Source organism: Heterodontus francisci, chromosome 1, assembly GCF_036365525.1.
Source record: "Heterodontus francisci isolate sHetFra1 chromosome 1, sHetFra1.hap1, whole genome shotgun sequence".
Classification (NCBI taxonomy): Eukaryota; Metazoa; Chordata; class Chondrichthyes; order Heterodontiformes; family Heterodontidae; genus Heterodontus; species Heterodontus francisci.
In genome coordinates, this window is record NC_090371.1 from 225,767,863 (window position 1) to 225,792,269 (window position 24,407).

Here is a 24,407-nt window from a genome sequence, read left to right on the forward strand (position 1 = left end):
TGTTATCACAAGCACATTGCTTGTCTCATGAATCTCATGCTCTTAAATTTAAACTTATCCATTTTGAAATCTATCTGACACCTCTCTGCTTATTGACCTAGCCTGTCCAGATCCCTTTAGACTTAGACAGATTGGACAACATTTTAACTCTGCTTCTCTCTACACAGATGCTGCCAGACCTGCTGAGTATTTCCAGCACTTTCTGTTTTTATTATGGACAATATTTCATCCTTCTAAGTAATTTATAACAATTGCAAACCATTTAATGCCACTGGCACCCACTTTCCACTCTGATATGTCCCTATGCACCATTGCTCTGCTATCTATCTTCCAGTCACACACCAATCCAGCCAAGTACTTTGCAACCTATTTTATGACATCCAGGCAAGTGGAGAGTATTCCATCACACTCCTGACTGCCTTGTAGTTGGTGGGCAGACTTTCAGGAGTCAGGAAGTGAGTTACGTGCTGCAGAATTCCCAGCCTCTAAACTCTGCTCAATATTCTGCTTGACTTTATAGGTCTGCTTATGCAGATCCTTCCCTGTACACATCAGAATTGTATGTTCTCTCTCATTCTTCATAGTGCTCTCCATTACTTCCCTTTTATCCACTTGTTTTTACTATCTTTTGCTACTTGATTTGCTTTTAGGTAAGCTAACTCTAAAATTTAAAAGTATCTCCTTAAACCCATTGCCATTTTCCCTCAACATCCTTCCCTTTAAATAGTTCTCATTCCCATTTTATTTATTTCATACAACATTTGACCTCCTTGAAATCTACTCCTCTGAAATCCAAATTCTTAATGTTTTTGCTGATGTGCTCTGTCTGCATTTCACTCTTAAAATTAAAAAAAGAGAACTCAGGCTTGAAAGCTACATGTGTTCACACATTGTAAATCACTGCATTCACTCAAACACCTTCAGTATTAACTGACACCAATTAGAGGTGATTAAATAAAACAGGTAATTTTGTACTCTACTGAGGTGTTCACCGAACATCTATCTCTGCCTGGAGTGGTCGATGTGCTTAACACGCTATAAGACGTGACTTTGTAGTTGACAATAATGATAATGGTTAATGGTTTCTGCTATTTGCCCAATTTAAACGCAGGAGGTTAAAGTGGTGAAGACTACCTGCAGGTGATTGGCCCCTTAAATACTGCTTCAGTGGCTCTGAAAGACCAATCCTGCCAGGTTTTACTGGCGGGTTGGATGCTGGGCCGGACTTCTGTAAATTTGCATTAAAATAGTGTCAGAGTCCTGGACTCTGGTATATATGTATTCATGAGGCACCCATTGGGTAACTTGGCTGATTAAAAAAAACTTATTATTCATTTATGGGGATGTGGGCATTGCTGGCTGGGCCAGCATTTATTGCCCATCCTTAATTGCCCTTGAGAAGGTGGTGGTGAGATGCCTTCTTGAACCGCTGCAGTCCAGAGGGTGTAGGTACACCAACAGTGCTGTTAGAAAGGGAGTTCCAGGTTTTTGACCCAGCAACAGTGAGGGAACGGTGATACAGTTAAAAGTCAGGATGGTGTGTGGCTTGGAGGGAAACTTGCAGGTGGTGGTGTTCCCATGCATCTGCTGCCCTTGTTCTTCTAGGTGGTAGAAGTCATGGGTTTGGAAGGTGCTTTCAAAGGACCCTTGGTAAGTTGCTGCAGTGCACCTTGTAGATGATACACACTGCTGCCACTGCGCATCGGTGGTGAAGGGAGTGAATGTTGAAGGTGGTGGATGGGCTGTCAATCAAGTGGGCTGCTTTGTCCTGGATGGTGTTGAGCTGCTTGAGTGTTGTTGAAGCTTCACCCATCCAGGCAGGTGCAGAGTATTCCATTACACTCCTGACTTGCCCCTTGTAGATTCATAGAGTTATACAGCACAGAAACAGGCCCTTTGGCCCACTGTGTCTATGCCGGCCATCAAGACTATCTATTCTAATCCCATTTTCCAGCACTTGGCCCGTAGCCTTGTATGCTATGGCGTTTCAAGTGCTCATCTAAATACTTCTTAAATGTTGGGAGGGTTCCTGCCTCTAACACCCTTCAGGCAGTGTGTTCCAGATTCTAATCACCCTCTGGATGAAAACATTTTTCCGCAAATCCCCTCTAAACCTCCTGCTCGTTACCTTAAATCCATGCCTCCTGATTACTGACACCTCCGCTAAGGGAAAAAGTTTCTATCTACCCTATCTATGCGCCTCATAATTTTGTATACCTCAATCAGATCCCCACTCAGCCTTCTCTGCTCGAAGGAAAATAACCCTAGCCTATACAATCTCTCTTCATAGCTGAAATGCTCCAGCCCAGGCAACATCCTGGTGAATCTCCTCTGCACCCTCTCCAGTGCAATCACATCCTTCCTATAGTGTGGCGACCAGAACTGTACACATTACTCCAGCTGTGGCCTAACTAGTGTTTTGTACAGCTCCATCATAACCTCCCCGCTCTTACATTCTATGCCTCGGCTAATAAAGGCAAGTATCCCATTTGTCTTCCTAACCACCTTATCTACCTGTGCTGCTGCCTGCAGTGATCTATGGATAAGTACACCAAGGTCCCTCTGACTCTCTGTACTTCCTATGGTCCTACCATCCATTGTATATTCCCTTGACTTGTTAGTCCTCCCAAAATGTATCACCTCACACTTCTCAGGATTAAATTCAATTTTCCACTGCTCCAACCATCTTATCTGCTCATCAATATCATCTTATAAATGGTGGACAGGCATTGGGGAGACAGGAGGTGAGTTACGCGCTGCAGAATTCCCAGCCTCTGACCTGCTCTTGTAGCCACAGCATTTACGTGGCTGGCCCAGTTCAGTTTCTGGTCAATGGTAACCCCCAAGATGTTGATAGTGGGGGATTCAGCGATGATAATGCCATTGACCATTAAGGGCAGATGGTTAGATTCTCAATTGTTTGACTGTTTGAAATGGTCATTTCCTGGCAATTGTCTGGCCCAAGCCTGGATGTTGTCCAGGTCTTGCTGCATGTGGACACAGGCTGCTTCAGTATCTGAGAGTTGCAAATGGTGCTGAACGTAGTGCAATCATCAGCGAACATCCCCACTTCTGACCTTATGATGGAGGGAAGGTCATTGATGAGACTGATGGGGAGGTAATTGGCTGGGTTGTATTTGTCGTGATTTTTGTGGACAGGACATACCTGGGCAATTATCTACATTGCCAGGTAGATGCCTGTGTTACAGCTGTACTGCAACAGTTGGCTAGGGACATGGCTAGTTTTGGAGCACAAGTCTTCAGTACTATAGCTGAAATGTTGCCAGGGCCCATAGCCTTTGCAGTATCCAGTGCCTTCAGCTGTTTCTTGATATCTTGTGGAGTGAATCAGATTGCCTGGCATCTGTTATGCTGGGGACCTCAGAAGGAGGCCGAGATGGATCATCCACTCGGCACTTCTAGCTGAATCTTGATACAAATGCTTCACCCTGATCTGCTGGGCTTCCCCATTGTTGAGGATGGGGATGTTTGTGGAGCCTTCTCCTCCTGGTTATTTAATTGTCCACTACCATTCACGACTGGATGTGCCAGGACTGCAGAGCTTAGATCTAATCTGTTGGTTGTGAGATCGCTTAACCCTGTCTATCGCATGCTGCTTCTGCTGTTTGGGTTGTAGCTTCACCAGGCTGACACCTCATTTTTAGGTATGCCTGGTGCTGCTTCTGGCATGCCCTCCTGCAGCTTTATTGAACTAGGGTTGGTCCCCTGGCTTGATGGTAAGGGTAGAGTGGGGGATATGCCGGGCCATGACATTACAGATTGTGGTTGAATACAATTCTGCTGCTGCTGATGGCCCACAGCACCTCATGGATGCCCAGTTTTGAGTTGCTAGATCTGTTTGAAATCTATTCCATTTAGCACAGTGGTGGTGCCACACAACACAATGGAGGGTATCCTCAATGTAAAGACAGGACTTTGTCTCCACAAGGACTGTGCGGTGGTCACTCCTGCCAATACTGCCATGGACAGATGTATCTGCGGCAGGCAGATTGGTAAGGACGAGGTCAAGTATGTTTTTCCCTCTTGGTTCCCTCACCACCTGCCGCAGACCCAGTCTAGCAGCTATGTCCATTAGGACTCAGCCAGCTCGGTCAGTAGTGGTGCTACCGAGCCACTCTTGATGATGGACATCGAAGTCCGCCACCCAGAGTACACTCTGTGCCCTTGCTACCCTCAGTGCTTCTTCGAATTGCTGTTCAACATGGAGAAGCACTAATTCATCAGCTGAGGGAGGGCAGTAGGTGGTAATCAGCAGGAGGTTTCCTTGCCCATGTTTGACCTGATTCCATGACACTTTATGCGGTCCAGAGTCAATGTTGAGGACTCCCAGGGCAACTCCCTCCCAACTATACACCACTGTGCTGCTACCTCTGGTGGGTCTGTCCTGCCGGTGGAACAGGACATACCCAAGGATGGTGATGGTGATGTCGGGGACATTGTCTATGAGGTATGATTCTGTGAGTATGACTATGTCAGGTTGTTTCTGGGACAGCTCTTCCAATTTTGGCACAAACCCCCAGATGCTAGTAAGGAAGACTCTACAGGGTCGTTTCTGATGCCAAGGTTGATGCCGGGTGGCCCGTCCAGTTTCATTCCTTTTGTTAGACTTTGTAGCAGTTTGATACAACTGAGTGGCTTGCTGGGCCATTTCAGAGGGCACTTAAGTGTCAACTTGTGGGTCTGCAGTCACACGTAGGTCAGACCAGGTAAGGACTAAAGGACATCAGTGAACCAGATGGGTTTTTACAACAATTGACAATGGTTTCATGGTCACCATTAGACTAGATTTAAAGTCTAGATTTAATTGAATTCAAATTTCACCATCTGCCCATGATGAAATTTGAACCCCTGTCCCCAGAACATTATCTTGGTCCTCTGGAAAAGTAGTCCAGTGGCGTTACCACTACCCTGTTGTTAAAATTGTGGCTGCCAGGAATGCAAAAGGAACACAGCAATTTTAACCACCCATCCATCCCATTTCCACTGGGTGGGACGGGTTAAAATCGCCCCATATGTGTTAAGAATTTTCTCCTGTCAATCTTCAAATGACTATTTATTTGTTTGAATCCATGTCCGTACTTCTACTCCTACAGGATAATTTAAAGTATTGCTCCAGTATTGATAGATGGAGTTAATGTGGGAAAATGTGAGGTAGTGCACTTTGATGGGAAGAATAGAAAAGCAAAGTATTATTTAAATGGAGATAGACTACAGAATGCTGTGGTACAGAGGGATCTGGGTGTCCTCGTACTTGAATCACAAAATGTATGCAGGTACAGCAAATAATTTGGATGCAAATGGAATGTTGACCTTTATACAAGGGGGATAGAATATAAAAGTAGGAAAGTCTTGCACTGGTGAAACTACACCTATAGTACTGCATACAATTTTGGTCTCCTTATTTAGGGAGGGATATACTTGCATTGGAGGCAGTTCAGAAAAGGTTCACTAGTTTGATACCTGGGATGAAAGGGTTGTCTTATGAGGAATGAGTGAGCAGTTTGGGCCTATACTCATTGGAGTTTAGAAGAATGAAACTTGTAAGATTCTGAGGGGCTTGAAGGGTTCATGCTGAGAGGATGTATCACTCTTGGGGGAACCTAGAACTGAGGGGCACAGTTTCAAAATTAGGGGTCTCCCATTTAAGGTGGAAATGAAGAGGAATTTCTTCTCTCAGAGGTTTGTTAATCTTTGGAATTCTCTACCCCAGAGAGCAGCGGAGGCTGGGTCACTGATTATATTCAAGTCTGAGTTAGACAGATATTTGATCTACAAGGGAGTCAAAGGTCATGGTGGCAGGCAGGAAAGTGGAGTTAAGACGATAGTCAGATCAGCCATGATCTTACTGAATGGCAGAGTAGGTTCGAGGGGCTGAATGGCCTACTCCTGTTCCTATTTCTTATGTTCTTATGTAAACAAGAGAAAAAAACAAAGCAGCAAAGAAAAACAAAGCAAATTAGGGGCACAGGTTACAATCTAAAATTGTTGAACTCAATGTTGAATCCAGGAGGCTGTAAAGTGCCCAGTCAAAAGATCAGATCCTGTTCCTTGAGCTCGCATTGAACGTCATTGGAACACCACAGGAGACTGAGGACAGAAAGGTCAGAGTGGGAGCAAGGTGCTGAGTTAAAATGACAGATGACTGTAAGGTTGGGGTCACGCTTGCAGACTGAACAGAGGTGTTTCGCAAAGCGGTCACCCAGTCTGCGTTTGGTGTCCCTGATGCAGAGGATACATCGTGAACAGCAAATACAGTTACATTGAAAGAAGTACAAATAAATTGTTGTTTCACCTGGAAAGAGTGTTTGGAGCCCTGGAGGGTGAGAAGGGGGGAGGTAAAAGGGCAGGCATTGCATCTCCTGTGCTTGCATAGAAAGGTGTAGTAGGAAAGGGAGGGGTATTGGGGTTGATTGTGGTGTGGACCAAGGTGTCGCGGAAGGAATAGTCTCTTTGGAAAACTGAAAGGAGAGGGGAAGATGTGTCAGGCTGGAGGTGGCGGAAATGGTGGAGGATTCTCTGTTGAATATGGAGGCTGGTGAGGTGATCTATGAGGACAAGGGGAACCCTGTCATAGACCTTGGAGGGAGGGGAAGGGGTGAGAGCAGATCTCCATATTCCTTGATTTCCTTTGAGTCCAAAAACTATTGCTCTCAGCATTGAACATAATCAATGCCTGAGCATCCACAACCCTCTGGGGTACAGAATTCCAAAGATTCACAACCCTCTGAGTGAAGAAATTTCTCCTCATCTCAGTCCAAAATGTCTCTTTATCCTGAGACTATACCTCCTGGTTCTAGACTTTCCAGCCGGGAGAAACAGCCTCTTCGCATTTACCCTGTCAAGCCCTCTTGAAGCTTTGTGGCACCCCCTCTTAGGCAAGTATATCCTTCTTAGATGCATAGATCAAAACTCTGCACAGTACTCCAGGTATGGTCTCACCAAAATCCTGTACCAGTGCAGCAAGACCTCTTGTACTCCAACTCCCTTGCAATAAAGGCCAACATACCATTTTCCTAATTGCCGGCTGTACCTGTAGTTTAACTTTCTGTGTTTCTTGTACAAGGACACCCAAGCACCCAAGTCCCTCTGACAACCAACATTTAATAGTTTCTCACCACTTAGAAAGTAGTCTGTGTTTCTATTCTTCCTGCCAATGTGAATAATGCCACATTTCCCCACATTACACTCCGCCTGTCACCTTCTTGTCCACTCAGTTAACCTGTCTATATCCCCTTGTAGACATTTTAGGTGAATTTAACAGATCCGCATGCAGCGGGGAGGTCTTAGCGGGTGTAGAATGTGTTTGTTCCATCAGAGGGCTTTGCCAAGGCCCTTTAACTCAGCCACAGCATTAGCATCCCGCTTCCAGGGTTCAGACCAATCTCAGACTGCGGGAGTGATGAGAACCCGCACTCTGTGAGTGAAAGATCTCAATTTAAAGGGACCCTGGCAGGGGTCAGAATGGCTGCAGCAAAACCTGCTTGTGAAGGCTAGAGGAGACAAGGTAATACAAGGAAGACATGGGAAGGCTGGAGGTTATGCTGGAGGTGGTGAGGGCCAGAAGGGATGTGCTGTTTCCTCAGCACGAGAGGGAAAGGCGAGCCACCAAAGTAAAGAGGCATGGCTGAAAGTAGTCAAGGCTGTCAGCAGCAGGAGTGTGGTGTCCAGGACCTTGATACAGTGTCGGAAAAGGAAGACTGATCTCATTAGGTCAGGAAAGGTGAGTTACATATCACTTTCAGGTGACATCCATCACTTTTTGAATTCCCTTGCATTCTCCTGCACAGCAATCCTCTGACCAACATTATTTGCAGTTCAAAGAACAAAGAACAAAGAACAGTACAGCACAGGAACAGGCCATTCGGCCCTCCAAGCCTACCCCGACTTTGATACCTGTCTAAACTAAAACCTTCTGCAATTCCGGGATCCGTATCCCTCTACTCCCATCCTATTCATGTATTTGTCAAGATGCCTCTTAAACGTTGCTATCGTATCTGCTTCCATCACTTCCCCTGGCAGCAAGTTCCAGGCACTCACCACCCTCTGTGTAAAAAACTTGCCTCGTACATCTCCTCTAAACTTTGCCCCTCTCACCTTAAACCTATGTCCCCTAGTAACTGACTCTTCCACCCTGGGAAAAAGCTTCTGACTATCCACTCTGTCCATACTTTTATCATGTTGCCCCTCCACCTCCGTTGTTCCAGTGAAAACAATCCGAGTTTATCCAACCTCTCCTCGTAGCTAATGCCCTCCAGACCAGGCAACATCCTGGTAAACCTCTTCTGTACCCTCTCCAAAGCCTCCACATCCTTCTGGTAGTGTGGCGACCAGAATTGTACGCAATGTTCCAAGTGTGGCCGAACTAAGGTTCTGTACAGCTGCAGCATGACTTGCCAATTTTTATACTCTATGCCCCAACTGATGAAGGCAAGCATGCCGTATGCCTTCTTGACTACCTTATCCACCTGTGTTGCTACTTTCAGTGACCTGTGGACCTGTACGCCCAGACCTCTCTGCCTGTCAATACTCCTAAGGGTTCTGCCATTTACTGTATACTTCCCACCTGTCTTAGACCTTCCAAAATGCATTACCTCACATTTGTCCGGATTAAACTCCATCTGCCATTTCTCCGCCCAAGTCTCCAACCGATCTATATCCTGCTGTATCCTCTGACAATCCTCATCACTATCCGCAACTCCACCAACCTCTGTGTCGTCCAAATCATTTATATATAATACAAACAGCAAAGGTCCCAGCACTGATCCCTGCAGAACACCACGAGTCACATCCCTCCATTCAGAAAAGCACCCTTCCACTGCTACCCTCTGTCTTCTATGACCGAGCCAGTTCTGTATCCATCTTGCCAGCTCACTTCTGATCCCGTGTGACTTCACCTTTTGTACCAGTCTGCCATGAAGGACCTTGTCAAAGTCTTTACTGAAGTCCATGTAGACAATATCCACTGCCCTTCCTTCATCAATCATCTTCGTCACTTCCTCAAAAAACTCGATCAAGTTAGTGAGACACGACCTCCCCTTCACAAAACCATGCTGCCTCTCGCTAATAAGTCCATTTGTTTCCAAATGGGAGTAAATCCTGTCCCAAAGAATCCTCTCCAATGATTTTCCTACCACTGACGCAAGGCTCACTGGCCTGTAATTGCCTGGATTATCCTTGCTACCCTTCTTAAACAAAGGAACAACATTGGCTATTCTCCAGTCCTCTGGGACCTCACCTGTAGCCAGTGAGGATACAAAGATTTTTATCAAGGTCCCAACAATTTCCTCCTTTGCCTCCCTCAGTATTCTGGGGTAGATCCCATCTGGTCCTGGGGACTTATCTACCTTAATGTTTTTCAAGACGCCCAACACCTCCTCTTTTTTGATATCGACATGACCCAGACTATCTGCACTCCCTTCCCTAGACTCATCATCCACCAAGTCCTTCTCTTGGGTGAATACTGATGCAAATTACTCATTTAGTTCCTCGCCCATTTCCTCTGGCTCCACGCATAGATCCCCTCCTCTGTCCTTGAGTGGGCCAACCCTTTCCCTGGTTACCCTCTTGCTCTTTATATATGTATAAAAAGCCTTGGGATTCTCCTTAATCCTGTTTGCCAATGACTTTTCATGGCCCCTTTTAGCCCTCCTGAATCCTTGCTTAAGTGCAAGGAGTTAAGTTAAGTGCAACCTGCCCAACTTGTACAGATTCCATCTTCGCCAGAAACAGACAGCCCTCCCTCCTGCACCATCTCTTCAGCCACGCATTCATCTGCTCTATCCTCCTATTCCTATACTCACTAGCACATGGTACCGGGAGTAATTCAGAGATTACAAACTTTGATGTCCTGCTTTTTAATTTGCTACCTAGCCCCTTACATTCTTGTTGCAGGACCTCATCCCTCTTTTTACCTATGTCATTGGTACCAAAGTGAACCACGACCTCTGACTGTTTACCCTCCCCCTTCAGAATGTCCTGCAGCTGCTCCGTGATATCCTTGACCCTAGCACCAGGGAGGCAACATATCATCCTGGAGTCAGGTTTGCGACCACAGAAATGCCTATCTGTACCCCTTATGATAGCATCCCCCATCACTATAGCTCTCCCACTCTTTTTCCTCCCCTCCTGCGCAGCTGAGCCACCTATGGTGCCACAGACTTGGCTCTTGCTGCATTCCCCTGAGAAGCTATCTTCCCCAACAGTATCCAAAGTGGAAAATCTGTTAGAGAGGGAGATGGATCCAGGGAACTCCTGCACTACCTGCCTAGTACTTCTGGTCTGCCTGGCGGTCACCCCATTCCCTTTCTGCCTGAGCAATCTTTACCTGCGGTGTGACCACCTCCCAGTACGTGCTATCCACGATGATCTCAGCCTCGCGGATGCTCCACAGTGTCTCCAGCCTCCGCTCCAGATTCGAAATGCAGATTTCGAGTAGCTGCAGCTGGAGACGCTTCCTGCACACGTGTTCACCCTGGACACTGGAAGTGTCCCTGACTTCCCACATTGCACAGGAGGAGCACTCCATGATGCCGAGCTGCTGTGCCATGACTTACCCTCAATTTACTCCCTTAAATTACCCAAAAATTAGATTATTTACACTAGGGACTGTAAATCTTTCTCTTTACTTTGGTTACTTACCCAGTTATTTAGAGTTATTCCCTAACAGCAGTTACTCACCAAGCAATCACCTTGCAGTTTTCCTGTGATGTCACAGTTGACTTTTTTTCTTCTTTTTTCAAAAGCTCAAGCACGCCTGGACTCCGCTCCGCTCCTAGAAGATAAGTGTCTAGGCGGCGATCCTTGGGCTCTATTTATCCGCTCCTCTCTCGGCGTTCTCCCCGCAGGTCCACTCCTCTCCCGTAAGGTAAGTGTCTAGACCACGATCCTCGGGCTCCATTTACCCACTCCTCACTCGGCGTTCTCCCTGCAGGTCCGCTCCTCTCCTCTCTGCTCCCGGAAGGTACGTGTGTGTTGGTGGTGGTGCGATTATTTCAGGTGATGAATATTGTTCAATAAATATTTCATCTTCTGTTTTAAACCCATGAGAAAACCTGTCACTGTCTGTTTTATTGACAAGCAAAACACAGGGGCTGAAACACTAGTAATACAAAAACACTGTCTGTGGTCAGTGGGAGGTGAAAACTGGAAACCAGCCAGGCCACCACCCACCTGTCCATTACAATGCTCAAAAACCAATAGATTTGTTAAACATGATTTCCCTTTCATAAAACCGCATTGACTCTGCCTAATCATATGATTTTCTAAGTGCCCTACCACCACTTTCTTGATAATGCATTTTCCTGATGACTGATGTCAGGCTAACTTGCCTGTAGTCCCCTGTTTACTCGTTCCCTCCTTTCTTGAATAGCTTTGTTGCATTTGCTAATTTCCAATTCTCTGGGACAGTACTAGAATCTAGGGAATTTTGGAAAATTACAGTGTATTCACTGTCTCTGTATCCTGCTCTGTTAGGAATCTAGGATGGAGGCCTTTAGGTCCAGGAGATTTGTTGACTTTCAGTCCTATTAAGTTTGTGCTTTCAAGTGTTTTAACAGATTTTTAGTAGGTTGCAATGCAGCAACTCACCACACCTCCTTAGACAGCACCTTCCAAATAAAGGCCTGCTCGTCAGGAAAAAAAAAACGACCGGAACCCGACAGAACCACATTGGACCCGAGCCTACCTGGCCCGAGTCCCTCCACTTTTTCCTGCGCCCGACCCGACTCGAATCCGACACACATTGTCGGGTCCCGTCGGGTTTGGGTCGGGTAGCAGGCCTTTACTTCCAAATCCACGACCTCTTCTACCTAGAAGGACAAGGACAGCAGACGCATGGGAACACCACCACCTGCAAGTTCCCTTCCACGTCACACACCATCCTGTCTTGGAAATATACCGCTGTTCTTTCACCGTCACTGGATTAAAATCCTGGAATTCCCTCCTGTGGATGTACCTGAATCTGATGGACTGCAGCAGTTCAAGAAGGCAGCTCACCACCAACTTCTCAAGGGCAATTAAAGATGGGCAACAAATACTGACCTTGCCAGCGATGCCCACATCCCATGAAAGAATGAAAAAAGAATCAATGCTGCCTATGAAACAGCAAAATGGATGTCTTACATACACTAAGCAAACAAGTTAAATTACATTGGTGAAACCTCTGTTACAGCTTCTCTACACTGGAGGATCATAAAAATTATCCATCACAACTATTGGGAAAGCGATATACTGTAAGTTTTGCAGCTGACCACAGCATGACTTAGACACAGTGCAACAAAGTTCAATTAAATATTTCTTACAAAACTTGCTGGTAATCTATATTCATTACTTATCTATTATTGTTCTTTTTTGCAGTCAAGTGCTATTTTAAATTAGTGAGAACAAAAGTATATGACACACCTATAAGAAAATAATGTTCACTGCCCCAGTAGGTACAGTATGCTGCATCTCATGCATTAAATATGGTCAATGGACAAAAGGTCAATTGATGATAGCTTAGCAAAACAGTTCCTTGTTACCAGTTATGGCACAAAGGAAAACTACACAGGTAGTTCCTGGAGATTTGTTTCAGTAAGAGCACGATAACAGATGTTTAAACAAATAAGCCTGGAAATTACTGTGATCAACGTTATTGTGCAAATGCATATCAGTGCACTTTCATGCCCCTTTCCGTTATTTTAACTGAGGTGTTAAAACTTTTATTTTGAATCGATTAATTCCTCAACTAAAATAGTGGAGATGGGAACTTAATTCAAACATGTTTGTGTCACAATATCAGCAGCAGTAATTTCCAGGCTGCTGAATATTGCGTCAGTGATGGTCAATTCCTGCATTTTATTGATTACTGAATGTTACATCGTACTTCTAAATATTAATGATTATAAGTTGATTTGTTTAACTTGTGAACAGGCCCTCAAAATTTATTCATTCACATATATTGTGCTTCCCTTTAACATCTTATTATAATGGGCGCATCAGAAATGCCAGGGCCTTGCTAACAGCTCTCTTTAGCAAGCTGGTTTCATCTGTAACTGGGCTCCTTTTCAGGATTAGTTGGAATGATGTGGATGTAAATGGCAGTAACGACAGGTGCATTTTCATTAGGGACCAGGTCCAAGTGCTCATCCTCTTCCAGTTTCCTGGCTCCGACTCAATTGAATTTTGCCAATAGTGGCGATCTGCCAGTCAAAATTCACCCCTTTGGCTCATGGAATAGTAAGGTATTTTCTGTGGCTGGGATTTGTTCCGCAGGTTGCAGAATAGTGACATCTGTATTTTATTTAGTATTTAAAGTTGTACACAAAATTTACAGACAGAAAAATATGATGCTTTGAATCGATGAGACAAAATATGCAACATATACAAAGTTTTTAGACATATATCAATTATATACTTCTGCCTTTTAATTTACTTTTCTAAGTATTGAAAGAATATCAGGGTAGAAACCAACTTGGAACATGCCTTCTGCATGAAGTTCTTAGCAGTACAATAGAACGCCTCAAGATAATGATGGTAATTTGAAGATTAATTATCTGCAGGCTGCTATCTGCAGTGAAACTTGTGGCTCATAGGCCAAGGCGATATAATAATCAAAATTATGCCATCATGTGAAACAATACAAGTCAGTGGCATTAAGTTAAATTCCTATTTTTTTGTCAGAAAAAAATCAGTTCAATTAAATTTCTTTGCAGTTGGAATGAAAATTTATGAGGTGGATTAAGCATGAGAAACCATTTAACAAGTTAGATATCCTTTAAACAATAGTGGCCAGGGCAAAGCAACTGGGCCCAGATAATGCATGGGCTAATGATCGCAGCAATTACACCAATATTGTGCCTGCTGGTGACTTCTGGCCTTGAACCTGATTGGACAAATGGCATAAACGGTGGATCTGCTGCCAAAATTGCAGTGGATGATCAGGAGAACCCCTATGGGAATTCAAACTCTCAATCGCTAGATAAAGGAATTTCATATCAACAATACTCACAGTTTAGTTAGATTATGCAGTCCCTTAAATGCTCGTTTAGAAATTGTTGTTATTTCGTTGTCTTTTAGGTTTCTAAAAGAAAATACAATGAAATTAATTTAAAATGTGATATCTACAAATCGTACTCAAACCCAAATGATGGGAATTAGATGACATGCGATTTGAAATAGATGTCAAACCCTGCCAGTTCTCGATCTAGAACATTAAAAGCTCCATCAAACCAAATGTATTTGTGGATTCACTAAACAATGTATCTATTTTGCATGTTTCCTTCTTCCTTTGCTTGGCCCCATAGTTCTGCTTAGTGGACAGGCACCTTGCTCCCTGATGTCCACTAATGCTGCACTGTAGCCAGCTGCTAAGTGCTGCATGAGTTTGAATCAGATTAATCCTTTCTGCTTCCCTCCCTTTGTTCCTGTGGAAGCATCCAGCATCAACTTTGCTCTTCCTTTTGACAGGGTGGCTAAGATGAAGAAGCCATTCTTGGAGAATTGCAGAATCTTTTAGGTACCACCCCTGCACCAATACGCTCAAAAAAATGCATTTCTTTCAGCAACCAATTGGTAACAATGTGTATTTGTCAAAATTCTCCCATTAATATCATGAGACCTTTCAGAGATTTGAACAAACCAATTTATATTAAATAAGTTAAAATATTAATAGCACCTGAATTAATTCATATGAATAGCTGATTCCAGTTAAATCCAGTTACAGGATCCCATGCACCCAACTGCTGAGCATTCAATCCGATTTGCTAATCGAAGGCAACAACAGCAGCAAAAACTTGTACTTATGTAGCCCTTTGAGCTTTGCCAACTCTGGTTGGACCTATTCCTGGAGATTCAGTCACATATCATTTGATGCAGTCTGCAATGTTATTCTATTTACTTAATGACTTGATATCGACTTCAAATTCAGAACATTACAGTTTCTCATACATGTCTGGCAGGGTTGGAAATTCTAAACACTGCGGCCTAGTGCTGTGCATTCATCGGTGCTAGATTATACCAAGATAGCAAATGTCAAATAAGTTACTGCTTGAGCCCGGCATTAAACTACTTTCGTTAGAAGTATGGTAACATTGAACAGATGTCAGCTCTCAAGAGACTTAATCTACTTTAGTTGACCCTATACTCATCCAAACATCAAAAAAATCAATCACAGAATAGCAGATCACTAACCTCTCTGATCTGGGACCCTAGCAATTTCCATTACAAAAAGCCAGCATCAAACATTGAAGTTTCTAACCTTAATTAAGCAATAAACTGAAACTGCATCCTGCATAAAATAGCAAATGCACCAAACAACTTCTGCACATGAATAAATTTTGATGTCGAACACATTTTAAAAAAATGCTTAAGTTTCCAAACTGTGTTTACTTATACAACTAGCAAAGTATTTTAAGGGGGAAGATTATTTATGGAACTTACCAGCCTCAGGCTGGCTAGAAGACAGCAGGAGAATTTCTCCATTGAGATCAAACACATAGGACAGGCTGCTGTAGGCACAGTGGATTTCCTCATGGTTGGTGCTGCTCCACTGCCGTAACTTTACAGGAAGTGAGGCAAGCCACCTGTCTGGTGAACTTAAGGGTGGACCAGCAAACAGCCACGAGGGATGGAAGTCACTCAATCCAGCTCCAATGAGGTACGTAGGATGATGCAGCACAGGCATTGTTAATTCCAGCCATCTGATGCAGTTCAGGGAGACTCCGGGCAATTTCAGAGATTTTACCAAGTGCCTTTAATGTCGAAAAATCGAGCTAGCCAGCTCATCTGGAAGCCTACCAATTTTCCTTCCTAGAACTAGTGAGCTGCAGCAGGGCATCTACTTAGCAGGCACAGCTTGCCAATGGAATGCTAATGAGGTTCAGGTCTCAATTTAATTCCGACCTCACACTGACATCAATTGGATGAATGAAGCAGCCACTCGGCTGGCTGTGCCTGTTTTGGGGACTCCTTGAACATTGCCCCTGAGGGTTTTAAGCAGGGTCTTAAAGAGAGGGAGAGGGAGAAGCAGACTGGCTTAGGGAGGGAATTCCAAAGCCTGGAACTTAGGTGCTGAATACACAACCACCAAAGATAGGGCAGCGAGGGAGGGACACACAAAATGCCAGTGTCAGAGAAATGAACACTTTTGGCAGGGGGGTTGTCGGGCCAGAAGATGTTAGAGAGACAGGAAGGGCAAGGCCATGAAGTGATGTAAACACCAGGAAGATAGTTTCAAATTGGAAGTGTTGGGGGGTGGGAGTCAATTTACATCAGCAAGGATAAGGGGTGCTGGGTTATTTGAACGTGGTGTGAGATATGATATGAGCAGCAGATGGGAAGCCAGCCATGAGAACATTGGAGTAGTCGCGTATGGAAATGAAAAAGCATGGATCGGTAGCAGATGGGCTGAGGCAGGGACAATAGGCGGAGTCTTATCAGACCCGCAGAAGCGGCTTCGATGGCGGGGGGGGAAGGGGAAATTTGGAAGTTACACATTGGCCGGCTCCCTGACGCATTCCAGTCTCTGTGCGCTTTTGCCTGAGGCAGGCTTCCAGTGGAAGCGACTACCTGTTGGAGACAAAAGAAAGTGGGGTTGTAAGCGGTGTGGGGATGTGGATTGCAAGAGATGGAATGAAGTGGTTGGAAATGACCTTGTCTCTGATTGACAGTGGATAGCCCACATGAGGTAAAATGGTCGAAGATTTGTTTGTGAGTTTGGGGAGGAGAGTTTACACAGAGGGAAAGGTTTAGAGAGATAGGATAGTCATGAACTCAGAAGAGAATAGGAAAGATGATTTGAAATGGAGGCTGAAATCATCAAGGATAAGGAACTGCTCAGTGCAGAGGCAATTGAATTTTAAAATGTTCTCCTGTTTACTGTGGTTTTCCCTCCTCCAATTTTATTTATTTATTTTTATTTAGAGATACAGCACTGAAACAAGCCCTTCGGCCCATCGAGTCTGTGCCGACCATCAACCACCCATTTATACTAATCCTACACTAATCCCATATTCCTACCACATCCCCACCTGTACCTATATTTCCCTACCACCTACCTATACTAGGGGCAATTTATAATGGCCAATTTACCTATCAACCTGCAAGTCTTTGGTGGTGGGAGGAAACCGGAGTACCCGGCCAAAACCCACGCATACACAGGGAGAACTTGCAAACTCCACACAGGTAGTACCCAGAATTGAACCCGAGTCACTGGTGCTAACCACTGTGCCACCCATATTTTGTTGCACTCTCCTCTGGGGGTACTAACTGATGCTGGGAATGGTTCCACGAACATTTGCTGAGCTCACTGAAATGGTCATTCTTCATGTTTGAGTTTAAAATTATGCCATAGGCTATTAGTAGACAAATGTGTAACATGCATTTGAAATTACTCGCCACTATTTAACATAGATTTGTTAACCTGTTTATTTTAATAATGTTAAAACAGTGCACAGTGAAATTTCAGAAAACACATTGTTTGTTGCTAACATCCTGTAGAGTAATGTCAGGGGGCTGAATTTTACAGACCCCCCTGATGTCGTGAGTTGTGGAGCGGGGGGGTGTTGTAAAATGCCTCTGGGAGAAGGTCGCCACGCACCCCGACGCCAAGAGGGCCCGGCCTGATATTGCTGGCAGCAGCAAGGCCTCATAGCGGCCCCCGCCGCTTGGCAACAGGAGCCCTGTTTAAATATTTAAATAAGTTAAAAACAATGAATTCACTACCTTTACGTTCCTGCCATCTGTCCTGATGCGATCTTCGTGCCGGTGGCTGGCACTGCCGTGCCTTCGGATCCCCATCCGGGGAACCGAGGCTGAACACTGGTGCAGAGGGGGGAGCAGGTAAGTTTCTCAGTGTGGGAGCAGGGTGGGGGAGAGCATCAAAGTCATATCATTGGTGTAGAGGATGGTGGGAAGGGTTATAGGTTAAAGTTTATGCACTTTGTGGGGGGTGGGGGGAAGGTCAGGTGGACAAGGTAAGTGTTTTGGGGGCGAAGGCAAGTAATTAATTTAATTGTTATTGTGGGGGTGGGAGAGAGGCAAAATGCACTTAATATTGCAGCGGCTCCACGACATGCGGCCCACCATTGTTTTCGCCTGGCGGTGGGACCATAAATTTCAGATCAAGATGTAATTGTGAGTAGGCTATTCAGCTGCAATGCACATCATAGCAGGGAGCTCGATCCGATCCTCATAAATGCTTACACAAGTGTACTTTCCACACAGGCCACTAGATAGCAGTCAGAGCCAGAGACCCAGATTGATTTTGCCACTCTCCAACCTTTCTCTTGTCAGTTCCATAGTGGGCAGTGCATTTAACAACTGAGACCTTGGGTGAAGTGTTTACTGATTTTTAATGCTTAGTATACTATACATTCATTCCGTTGGCAGCTTTCACCTATGGACCGTTTGAAAGCTTTTATTTAGATCAAATTGCTGAATTTTTAAATGGACTGTGCTACACTTATAACATTATCGACCACTTGCAGCCACAGTTTATTGATTGGCCTTGAATTTCCTTGTGATTTCTACTGTTGTAACTTCACCAACAGAAGGCCTGAGCAAATTGAGGGCATAGCAAACTCATGACCTATTTTGTGTGATTCAACTGTACTTTTTAAAATTAATTCTCGGAATTCATTCAGTTTTCAAATGTTCATCTTGAGTCGCAGTAGAATCGTGCATAACTTTAGAAATGTTCCCATGGCAACCCCACAACCATGCTGCATGGTGGAATGAGGTCACTTCACAGCTGCATTAAATTAGTATGCTGCTAATGTACTTTTATTTCTTTTGATATGTGTTCACACTTTAACCTTCTGAGCACCACAGCAGCAAGTGAATCTTGGTTTTGAAAAGATTTTCACGTATTAGGAGTCGTTTTAACTTTTTACAACAGTGCAAACAAGACAATATCAGATCAACTGCCTATCATACACCCCGACTGATTTCCGTTTCCATGGAAATAAATAACATGATGTACAACAGACAGCCAAACAGCAGGGTAAATGTTTGAAGACTGTAGGGATAATTTTAGCCTACAAAACCGGGTGGGTTGAGGTTGGGCAAAATGTTAACATTTTTAAAATCTCAAACCCAACCCCAACTTTGGGTTTAACAGAGGTTGGGACAGGAGGTGGTTTGGCCATTGAAACATTAAAAGAAGGCTGCGAGCCTCACATTTAACCTGTCTTACAGGTTTAACCCTGACCAGTCAGGTTTCCCAGGCCTTGGGGAAGAGGTAAAAGATCTTACAGCACTGCTTGTGAGTCAGGAGGAGCAGGAGTGCTTCTTCTCAGTCCACCAAGCTTACCTGGGTTTCCTGCCATGGGTGGGTCCTGCCATGGGTCCCACCCACCCTCCCACCTCACCCTGAGGTGCAGAATCGGATCCCCCTGCCCCTGCCCCCGGGCTGGGGATCAGAAACCCCACCCCCCGGCTTCCACCAGCAGCTGCAGGCTCTCTACCTGTTCCTGCTGTCTGCTCTGGACCGCTCCCTGTCAAATTGGGAGTCAAGTCTGTCAATCAGGCTGACTTCTAGGAGTGAATCCTGTGCCAATATTGAGGCCTTTGATTTTGACATGCAGTCTTACATAGTGGGAGTGTAGACTGGAGAATCAGGGATGGAGGTCAGTGCACCTTCAAAATTTAGATCAGTAAAATTAAATGTGTAGAAATCAGGAGTGCTAATTTCCATGCACATTTCTCCAATACATACTCCCATTGAGTGAAACTCTGCTGGGAGCAGAGCCTCCAAATACTTGCCAGTGCTTTAGAATACTGTACTTTTGGCTCTGGAATGTATATGTCGAGCTTTTCTGCCCATTTCAGATTAATGAGTGAATAAGCTAGTCCAAGCATTCTTTGATAAAGATATAAACGATCAAATTTGAGCAGCATTTATAAATAAAAGCCTTTTGTTGTTAAAAATATATTCTAAAGATGAAGGCAGCCTTATTTAATCCTCAAATTCTGTGTTATTCCCATCAGCACTGAAAAAATTCACCAAATATTAATGGCCTGGATTTTGTTGTAATAACAACAGCGAGGCTCAGGCAACTGCTAGCATCCAACATACACAGTTAAAAGTGGAAATCTGGAAGTTGCTGTCAGGATTACCCTGCTCCTTCACAGGCTGTGCATAGAAATCAATGTAAGGCATCAATTTAGGGTAATTACCCACTAGTCTTGCACTAAAAACAGATGAAAAAGTTAGGGGGTATGCAATCAAGAATAAGTTTTTAATGGCGTAATAAGTGATAATTATAGCTGAACAACTGCTCTGGTGCTGAAAATTTAAGTTTACAAATGTGGAGTCTCTTTCCCTCAGAAGTAATTAATGCTGGCGATTAACAAAAATTAAGATTTTTTTTCAGTTTTCTGTTTTTCTCTTTTATGTCTTTCCCTTAATCCCATGTCTATGTCCCAATCTTTACTTTGCTTCCTATACAATCATTTAAATATAATTTATATTTGTTCTTTTTTACTTCCTGCTTTGCAATCTGTGCGTCTCATTAAGGATTCTTCAATCTGATTGGTTGAAGATCCTCCCTGTCGCTTGTCCTACTCACAGACTCTGCAGATTCTCTGTAGAGTGTACAGTGCTGAATCAGATGCCTGGTTACTGGAAATCTCTGCTGACAAGCCTGCAAAAAAGTCTATGTGTGAGGTGAACACTGAAAGATGTTCCTTCACTGTTCATAGCAAAATCCAGACTAATGATTTCCAATAGTAAGCAAAGCCAAAAGATATACAATAGTTGTTAGCTTCAGGCAACATTCACACTTACAGTTCTTCAAGATCTTGGTATGTGCTGAAACCATCAGCGTAAAGTTTTCTTAGCTTATTGGTCGGCAGTCTCCTGAATCAGATAAAGATAAGGAGACAGCAATGAATTGAAGAAACACTGCTTCTCCCTGGTATGATCTGAAGTTCCTATACTTACAGTGCTAATACATTGGAAGATACCAAAGGGATGGACTGTAGTTCAGCACCTTCACATTCAATTTCCAGACCTCTGCATGCACATTTCTCTGAAATGTTCCCAAGCACTGTGCAAAAAGAAATATTACAGTATATTATACATTTGTGATGAATCAGATTTATTAAAAGCACAAGTAATGCTCTTACATCAGGCATCTGTGGTGAAAGATGCTAGAAAGAGATAGTTTCCACATATCTTGTAAATAGAGCTTTAAAAATGAAAGTTCTTTATTCTCCCAATTTTCCCATTTCCTGTCATGAAGGCAATGAATCATGCTGGAGTGCAGTCCCACTTTACTGATTAGCTTCTGATATCTGGCCCAACTGTCCTTTCTTCACATCTGAGCCTACAAAATGACTTTCAGCAGGCTATGTGACTATGAGAGGGGGCACAATATCGTCATCTGATGTCCGCACAATTGCACTTTTCAGTAAGGATCTTGGATACCTTCCAGGACCAGGGCACTGAGTATAATTATAGCGTGAACAGAGTATAATTATATCTGTGAACTTGACAGCTTACCACAGAAGAACTGCTCTATATGTTTTAGGGTATGTTCTGACTACAATACTCTATCTCATAGCTGGGGCAATGCATTATTGATCACATTTTCCATTAAGGTGCAACCATATATTGTTGGAAATACTGTATCTTGATTTTTTTTTTAACCTTCAGTTCTGAAACTTCTAGACATGAGAGAGTCGTGGATGCTGGCTTCGCCTCCTGGATTCTGGAAACCTGGTATATGGCCAGAGAATCAGGATGCTGACAGCCAAGAATGTGATGACAAGTTTAAAAGATTTTAATTTTATTTTCTTGTCATCCAATATCCAGACCCATCTGATTTTCATCTTTAATGCTAGATTTTCCCTCTGCTGGTATTGCCACCAGAAGTAGGTTGAATGTGGGACTTCTGCTCACCAGCCTGACTTCACCATAACTGACATTGATTGTGCTGGGTTGGAGTAAATTATCAACAGGGTAAGTTGCTAGTGGGATTTCTGATCATCAGTGACAGGCAGGTCACCAGTGCAATAGAAGGTAATACTGGAGTGGAGAAGCTCTGGAAAAGAGAAGTCACAATTAAAGATGGCCAGGACTAGGTACCCTACCTCCTTTACTACATTTGGTGCTTTATCCACTGTTGCATATTCAGTACTACCAGCCCAATACTGGCCTTACTACAGGTTAGTGGTACTGTGCCGGGAAGGCAGAGAAGCCAGCTGATTTCTCAAGCACTATTTGCTGCCATCATTTAAATGTAACGGGGTGGTCAAAGGGTTGAGATCTTTGCTTGGGGATGGGCAGGAAATTTAGGGTTGGATTCAGTGGTAGACCTGGGCATCAATCCCCTGCAACTCCTTTGCTGATGTCACCACTGGTGTACCAGTGAAGTGTCCATGGTGGCCCCTAATGATTCCACAAATGCCGGAATCATGGACTGTGGATTTTCAGGGTCACTAAATTTAGATAAACTCTTCATGCTTCTCTGTAGTACTTCCATAGTGTGCTGAATGTTAGTTAGGTTGTGTATTAGCTTTCTACATTTCATAACAGTGGTAACATGCAGTCACTGTCTCTTTCCACTCACTCACTCACTCACTGATTGTTTGATCACAGTAATGTTCTCCCATGAACATAGTTTCTCCTTTGTTTAGTTACAGAATAAATTAAATCCTTACTTTCCTTGAGTAGAAATTAACAGCTGACTAAAATATGAAGAGGGCGTTGTAAAGGTTTAAGCAAACTCACAAAATAAAGTAACTTCTGAAACTTACTGCAGTTGGCAACTTCAGTTTCATATTTTGAAATTCTTCCATAATATAAATCGAACAGTTCAGACCATCCATTGTTGTCATCTACAATTGAGAAATAATTATTTAATATACAGTGCAAAGTTAATTGAGAACTGATGCAGAGACATATGCTCACACATTATGTTCTGTCCACCAGTACTGTTGCAGTCAGACCTTAGCTGTGTCCTGAAAACTGGTGGATGAAGAATAAGAAACTTGGAGCATTGTGGTGGTAACATGAAGTCACTGTGGATTCAGTCACAAGTGTTGGACTATAGTGATATTACTTCATTCATCGTACAAGTGAAATTGTGGAAATTAAGGATAGAAATTTGGTTCAGGACCCAGATTCAGTGCTGTTAAACATCGCACATCCCAACAGAAAGATCTGAAGCCAGCCCAAAATTGGACCTCAGGCCTTATTAATGTCTAATGTAGGTGCTCCTGTTGCACCTCCACAGACAGTTCACCAGTTTGAAGAGCACGAATGTCCGGCTGCTTGCCTCCCCAGCTGTGGCCTCATGATAAGTCCCGGGGGGAGGGGTTGCAGTGGGCAATAGGTCGGAGGTGAAGGTTGAAAATGACAATGGTGGAGTTGGGGGAGCACCCCTGCTTCTCCTGGCTGCACAAAGAAGTTGTTGGAAAAATGTGCATTGAAAAATATCTTACTTTTAGTTGGTGGCTGTAGCAACAATGGAAGAATTCTGAATGGGCAGTACCGCACCTGCCCTGCTCATTGCTGCCCAATTTCTGTGAGGAGACCTAAAACAGGTGTTAAGCCCTTAATTTATGTTTTTACGAGACATACAATTTTAAAGGAGGTGTAGGAACAGAAAAACATAAGAAATGTATGTATGCAAGTCTTTGTAGGTGGCAGGACTAGTTGAGAAGGCTGTTAGAAAACCATATGGCTTCCTTGGTTTTATACACAGAGGCATAGAGCACAAAGGCAAGGAAATTACATTGAACCATTATAACCCACTGGTTAGGCCCCATCTGGAGTATTGTGTCCAATTCTGGGCACTTCACTTTAGGCAAGTTGTTACGGCCTTAGAGAGGGTGCAGAGGAGATTTTCTAGAATGGTACCGGGGATGAGGGACTTCCGTGATGTGGAGAGACGAGAGAAGTGTGGGAGTCACTGGCAAAGCCAACATTTATTGCCCAATCCTTACTGTTCTTGTGAGGATAGTGGTGAGTCACCTGTTTGAATACAACTGAGTCACTTGTTAGGCCATTTCAGAGAGCAGTTGAGAGGCAACCACATTGCTGTGGGTCTGGAATCACATACAGGACAGATCTGGTAAGGGCAGCAGATTTCCTTCTATTAAAAGTGCCCTTTTGCTTCCGGCGCATCCTGCCTGAGCATCATCAGCATGCGCCGGAAGCCTCAGAAGAGGCGCTATTTTGACGTCATACAGCCCTACTAGCCGATGTGACACCAGAATGCCTAATTTGGACCACGTAGATCCAGACAACAGATTTGCATGCCACTCTACAAAGAACAGGCACTTAGCTGAAGATGGCCCTGCACTAAGGTTATTTAAAGTGCCAGGCACTCAATTTGCAGGTAAAGTAATTTTGAAGAACTTGCACTATTGCAAAGTATCCAGAAGTACTTTGAAGTGTTTTT

The 24,407-nt window shown here is 43.9% G+C and overlaps 1 protein-coding gene across 1 annotated transcript in view; it reads right to left on the reverse strand.

Moving 5' to 3' along the window:
- The window catches only part of rxfp1 (relaxin family peptide receptor 1), a 224,134-nt gene that overhangs the window by 97,944 nt on the left and 101,783 nt on the right, over positions 1-24,407 (reverse strand). Inside the window, exons 4-7 of the mRNA XM_068033983.1 lie at positions 22,759-22,839; positions 20,942-21,047; positions 20,786-20,857; positions 14,009-14,080 (exon numbers count right to left, since the gene is read on the reverse strand). Of these exons, the coding sequence (XP_067890084.1) occupies positions 14,009-14,080; positions 20,786-20,857; positions 20,942-21,047; positions 22,759-22,839 (331 nt within the window). The remainder of the gene's footprint in view (positions 1-14,008; positions 14,081-20,785; positions 20,858-20,941; positions 21,048-22,758; positions 22,840-24,407) is intronic.